This window comes from Bombus vancouverensis, chromosome 7, assembly GCF_051014615.1.
Source record: "Bombus vancouverensis nearcticus chromosome 7, iyBomVanc1_principal, whole genome shotgun sequence".
Classification (NCBI taxonomy): Eukaryota; Metazoa; Arthropoda; class Insecta; order Hymenoptera; family Apidae; genus Bombus; species Bombus vancouverensis.
Genome location: NC_134917.1, coordinates 18,087,652 through 18,094,350, shown reverse-complemented (window position 1 = coordinate 18,094,350; position 6,699 = coordinate 18,087,652). Strand labels below are relative to the sequence as shown.

General features: G+C 48.4%; 1 protein-coding gene across 1 annotated transcript; it reads right to left on the bottom strand.

The window, feature by feature from the left end:
- Positions 1 to 461: 461 nt before the first annotated feature.
- Positions 462 to 6,408, bottom strand: LOC117154997 (uncharacterized). Its single transcript, XM_033330525.2, has 3 exons — positions 5,369 to 6,408; positions 2,299 to 2,515; positions 462 to 1,992 (listed from the first exon to the last, which is right to left on the bottom strand). Exons 1-3 carry the CDS (start codon positions 5,847 to 5,849, stop codon positions 1,668 to 1,670), a joined length of 1,023 nt encoding a protein of 340 aa, XP_033186416.1. The 5' UTR covers positions 5,850 to 6,408; the 3' UTR covers positions 462 to 1,667.
- Between the last annotated feature and the right edge of the window lie 291 nt (positions 6,409 to 6,699).

Genomic DNA, 6,699 nt, shown 5'->3' with positions numbered 1-6,699 from the left:
TCTGTTAGAACCGACAAAACTCGAGCTTCCTCCGTATGGCTGTCGACGATTCTACGCTTTTGACAGGACTGTCCGATTCGCGCAAAAGATTCTCCACATTGTCCTCCAGCGACTTTGAGAATCGTAAAAAGAACTTTCGTTTCGAGGAGTAAATCGTGTCTAATGTTTCTTTATTTTTCCAACGATTAAACGGTTAACTGCGGGCCCTCGTGCAAGGAGTAAAAAAATGCCGACGTTTTAACGCTGCTCTCAGGAACGTACGAGCATAAACGAGATCGCAAGCAGCGGCCCAGAAAAAAGGAGCTACTTCTTTGGAAGATGTCTCGGGTCAAGCACGTCGAGTTTTTACGATCTCATGGAGCTTCGACGTGTAGACATTCGAGAGAGTGACTCGTCAAGGAGGGTGTTGCAGACAAGAAGACACGCTTATTCTCTCTTTTTAATGAACCACGTATATTTCGAATAGATCTGTGTGATCACATATGTACGTACGCAGAAACAATCGGAGCGTTGGCTCGACGCGCGTCTTACATTACGGTGACTATAATTAATCGGTGTCAGTGTCGATCGACTTTATTGCACGTGCTTGTTTCTTAAATGTTTCTACTTTATTTCCTCTTTTGTTGAACTCTCTGCCTCCTTCTCTCTCTCTCTCTCACACACGCGCGCACGCACACACACACACACTCTCTCTCTCTCTATCGAAAAATTTATAAATTTAACAGCGTTTGACGCAGTTCCGATATCGAGGAAATTACGTTGGTTAAGTACAAACAAAGTAACAAAACAGAATACAGCGACACGTTCGAACGCTAAAAGGAAGTTGGTGGAATTTGGAGGTATAACTATCAAATGATATTAATCGTGGTTTCCGTGACAGCCGTATAGAGCGATAGATTTCTATCGTCACGTGCGACTTCAGAATAAATAAATACTCCACTCACCGATGCCGTTCGAGATTCCATTTTATACAGTTATTTACACGCTAATTTACATTGACCTTCGTCCTAGACTCTGATATATCTATAAGAAAATTTATAATTAACGCGTACAGTAAATTCCTCGGACACTACGTGGATTAATCGATAACGTGCTCATTTATCAACCATCAACCATTACTTCGTAATAGGTAGTGCGAGTGACTGTAATTACGAGCGTTGCCTCGTATCCATTCGGAGAGAATGAGAACGTCGGCTATTTAAATTTACATTGCAATCGAGGTACGTTTAACATCCGTGTGTAGTCTGATTCAGCCGACGACATTTTTCGATTCGCATAGAACGTCGGAAGGTAGACTGGTTTAACGATGACCGGACTAAGACTGTACGAAGCGAACGATAAGTACAGCTACAGAAACCAGTAACCCTCGTAAAACAGCCTTCCGTGGATCTATTCTTTCGCCGATCAAGTGGAATATCGATAAAAAAAAAAAAAAAAAAAAAAGGTAGCGAGAGAATCGAGCACTTTGAAACGGACTAGTTTGCTCGCGATCCGAGAATTACACGATCTAAAACTTCTTTGGAAACTTTGATTCGGTAGAGATAACGCGATAGGTGTGCACGATGAACGCTGGACGACTTGGCGGTAGCTCGGAGCCGCGGTTCACCGAATCGATCAACCAACGACACTCTCGTTCTCGATCCTAGCGAAATGGCGAAATTTTCGCTTTACTTCTCGTCGTTGAGTTTCGCCAGCTGGCTCGGGTCGAGGTCCGGCGCGATCGTGTTTTGCACCTGAATGTGAGTGGAGTGAAGGGGCGGGCATAGCAAGGGATGATAGGGGAGACAGTAGTACGGGAAACCGCCGAGCGCTTTGTTCGCCGGATGAATTTGCGGGGCTGACATTTGCCCGGGAAGTTGCCCGGAACCACGAAGTGGCAATCCCCTCAGATGCTCGTCCGGATGCACGAGCACTCGTACCGCCACGCGCCTCGCGTTTCCGGAATTAACCAGCGCGCCGAGCTCCTGCTGCTGTCGTCTTTTGGTCTTGTACCTGGACCGTCGACAAATTGCAAATTAATTAACATTCTATGATACTGGAATTCGTATTTGTCCGATTCGAATCGGTCGCGAATGTTTGCTTTCGCGACAGAGTAGAATGGAATGAACGATTCGCGTTGAAAGACGAGAGATCAACCGTGTTCGACCACGGATGTTTATGCAAATTCGCGTTTCTACCTAAATAGCGACTTGTTTCGTCCTTTTAAGCGGTTCAACGAGCGCGTATTACTCGCACCCGTTAAATTGATCGTAAATGCATAAATATCCAGGGTCTATCGACTACGCCGTATCATCGTACCGTCTGTTTTGGAACCAAATCTTGACTTGAGTCTCGGTCAGCTTGAGTCCTCGCGCAAGGTCCGCTCGTTCGGGCCCCGACAAGTATTTCTGCGCCGCGAATCTTCTCTCCAATTCGTAAACCTGGGCGTGAGAGAAGGCCGCCCTGCTACGTTTCTTCCTGCTCTGCAGATTCTGTCCGTGATTCTGCGCCTCGAACATGTCTTCCTCCCCGTCCTCTGCAAAATCACAAGCGTTAAAAACCTGTGCGACGATGATCATCGAACTCGAGGATATTCGCGAGGATATCGGCCGGTTGATCGTTCTAGTTAGAAACAAACTCGAGTTACAGACAGAAATTCACGATGGAGCTTCTCCAAATTTGCGTGTAAACAAACGCGTGGATCGGGAAAGGATGATCTATCGCGATCATAAATCAAACGTTTCCACTACACAACGACGAGAGAAGAGAGAGAGAGAGAGAGAGAGAGAGAGAGGGAGAGAGAGAGAGAGGAAACGTTGGATAGAGAAACGAACGAGTAACCATCCACGGACAGCAGCCATAGAAGCGGCAAACGATCGGAGAGAGTTCCGCCAGCTTTTGATGTCTCGTTCAAACATTAACACGTGCACTCGCTACTCCGACATGTTTACGCTGCTGTTCCACGGTAATTCTCCTCTAAGTTTAACCGGTTGCAATGGAGTGCAATCGCGTTCCCCTCGGCACCACGAAAATTCTGCTCCCTTGCCGACGGTCATTCTGTTTCTCGAGCTTCGAGCCAAAGAATAAACTTTTAGCTGGGAATTCGGGCTATTGTTGGATTTTATGCGCTACCTTGAAGCGGCTTTCTTTTGGCAGTTTTGTCATTTATCAGTGGGGTGTTGCGCGTTTTGGCGATTGCGTTGAAAATCCACTTTAGGGCAAAGGGGTGTAGACAAAGGAGACGTTGAGCGTACGGCACGAGGGTGAAAGTATAGCGGGATACGATACGGTCGAGGATCAGATCGAAAATAACGATTAGGAGGAAGAGCTAGGTGGATAAATTAGGCGATACAAATTTTCTCCGAATCGTCAAAGTTAAGATTCGATCGATGAGATTGTTTCTACTCGTAAGATGAGTTTCCAGAGATTGGAACTTCTTTCGCATAGCTTTTCCAGCTGGCAGTTGGTCCCTTAAGATCGTTACGCGCAAAGCCGACCGATCGTACCGAGTAATTTGCATCGATTTTTATCGGTCGCTGTGGAAAGACCGAGAAAATGGAAACAGAGAAACAAAGCAGCGATGGAATACGGAAGAAGTCGTACGTTGCTCGAGGAATAAAACACCGTTCCGATGTATCCGGCGAACGTGGAACGAACGTCGAAACGAGCCAAGACGAAGAAAAGAGAGAAGCCCGAAAACTCGGAGAAAAATACAGACTGAAAAATCAGTTTCGTGTGACATCATAATTATTTCGTCCGTAGCCCGGGTCCTGCGTCAATGTTTATCGACAGTAGCCTGGCCGATGGGGGGACTCGAAGCATTTAGAGAGATCTATATTTGATCACTTTCGACGTCAACTCTGTGCCATCTCGTCCGGCTAATGCGTCCCTCCTCTGACGCTCGTCAAACATCTCCTACGCGTCCCACATCGTGAGTGTTCGAGAGCAGCAAGTGCCGTTTGCTCTCACTCCGATTACATCGAGAGATGACCCTTCGTGTGCACCTTCTCCGAAGCGGCCGCTCATCGTTTTCAAATAAATTGATATGGTCACGTTAAACCTCGATCAAACGAAACGTTATATCCCCATTTTGCCCGGCGAATCGTAGACGCGGACATTTCGACGAATTCTTTGCGCAAACTTGACTCTCGCGACGAGTGAAACGAGACACGAGAGTTCGTTGTATTACGAGCTTCTCGCGTCTCGTAATACACCACAAACTCGATCATCTTGCGCAAAAGATTTACAATCGTAGGTATCGAAAGATATCGGAAGGTATCGAAGACGACTGGAATAAGCTGCTGCGTGTACGTCCGACGCGATTCGACGGTTTAATATTAACATCGAAGGGGGTGGAGTTGTTTTACTTGGGACGAGGTTCGGTTAAGAAAGTGCCAGAAGAACGTCCTATCCATTACCGTATTAAGTGATTCGAAAGCATGGTGGCGGAAATCAGGGGACTCGGTAATTTCGTGAGTGAGACTTGAAACGGTGCCAGGTCGTGCCTGCTCCTCTCCAACCCTCTCGAGCGGCGAACGAGCGAGCGATCGTCGCGTACGAAACAGCTTTAGGCAGGAATTACTTAATTACCGGTCTCTCGTTATCTCGCTGTATTTCGATTACGCAAAATGTTGGCGAATCGAGAAGGAATCTGGCGATCGAGCGATCGCTGACGCTCTCGGGTCGTCGGACGTATTCGACGACGACGAGTCTCGAAGGATGAAGAAGTCGAAGCGAACGGTAGAAAAAGCGATTTCTTTAGGATCGATCTAGGTAACCTTGATCTAAATTTGTTTTTTACCGTGATCCACGGATCGTCGAGGATCCAAGACAGAGCAACAGTGTGGCCAGAGATCGAACAAGTGCAAGAAGCAGAGTGGCCGGCCACTTGTGACGTCTGCCGTAGTCGAGCACCACTTATGCTACTAAAATTACATTCGATCACGTTATCTGCGCTCGGGTTAACTTAAAAAACCCTTGAAAGCTCGCCTGTTACAAGGATACCGGAGACCTAAATGATCTCTTAAGTCCGCATCCTCGTGGCAGACACACGATCACCCAGAAGGGAAGCGGCCTCGGGATTTTCACTCTAAGTGGACCCGACTCCCTACTCTCCTCCGGTTCATTCAGTTCTATCAGGCTATCGGGTCATCGATAGACGGACCGAGCCGATCGCAGACCTCGTAATTTTACCTCCGGTTAACCCGTCGTTAGAGACCGAGAGAACATTCGACGTGGAAAATTTAAACGACTTTTCGTTTCGCAAATTCTGTACGAGTTCGCGCGGAAACGAGTCGATCCGGCCGTAGAGATTGGACGGCCAGCTTTCGTTCTCACGGTTAAGAATCGTTCGACAGAGATCAGTATCGTTACGGTTATCAACGCTCACCCAAATATTTGTTCTTGCTCATGTCCAACGCCTCGTCCTGTTGCCTCTGCGAAGAGTCCCTCGAATCCTTCACCGGCTGATAACCACCCATGTTGCCCAGGCTCTCCAGATGCTTGAACGTTCCCTGAGCCAAGTGTGGAATATTTCCAAAGTTGGAGATATTCGCGTGGACCAGGTTCCTCGTCAGGATGTCGAGTTCGCGGGCCACGTTGAGATCCGGCGAAGGTAGCCTCGAGAATCTGGCCATCTGATTACGATCCTCCGATCGAGTTTCCCTGTGGCCGTTCTCCAAACAATCGTAGTCGCGTTGATGGGATTTCTTCGCGAACGACGCTACAGCTTGCGCTTCTTCCGACTCCGAAGGTCGTCGTTCCGTGTACGAGGTTCTTCTACTCAGGATATCGGCGATACTGAAGGGAGTTAATTGAGACGGTTTCGGGGAAGCTTCGCTCCGTTTGTCGTCTTCCACGATATCCGACATCTCTTCTACTTTCTCGTACCGAGCTCGATTTCCCGCAGACAGCTCTCTTCGAACCTTACCACCAGAAAAGTCTCTCGATTTCCCGCGCACTTTGTCTTTTGCCTATATTATATTTTCACAAGTTCGACGATCGTATTCCTTCGATGTCCATCGTTTCACATCCTCTTCGCACTTTCATCGGCCACGTTTCTCCGACATCGTTCACTACCTCGGTTTATTCCTTTGTCGAACAGCGGTCCAGCCCGATCGATCTCTATTCTCTTTCGTTCGATCCTCTATTCGGCAAAGCCTCGTCACCGACTCGAATCAAGGGTTTTTCTACCCAGCCCACGCTCGATGGTAGCCACGACTCGACTGGCCGACCCGTTGGCCAGATTCTCCTACAGAGGAGGAAGAATCGCGCTGAAACGACGCGTCGCGTTTATTAATTGTCACTCGGCAGCGCTCGAGAGGGCCGCGTGCACCCTTCCGCGGCGAGCGTGCTTCGGTCAAGTGTGCTTGTCGCTCGTGGAGACTTATTTTTCGAATTAGTCCGCGGCCACTTCGCCGCCAGCTTCCTTCTTCCCTTCCACCCACGCCCGCCATCTTCCCCTTCTATGCCAGCCACCCCCACCAGCCAAACATCCCTCCACTCTCGTCGATCGGTGACGAGAGACTCGTTCTTCCTTGTCCATCGAGTTCCAGGCTCAGGACACGGATTTTACGTGTCACTTCGGTGATCCTAGAACGTTTAACCGATTAACGGGAAGCGGCAGTGAAATCCTTCCTAGGGATGAATGGTCGATCGGTCTTTTCGGAGGTTGTTGCACGATCTGAAATTGCATCGACGCTATTTCCGATTAATCTGGAT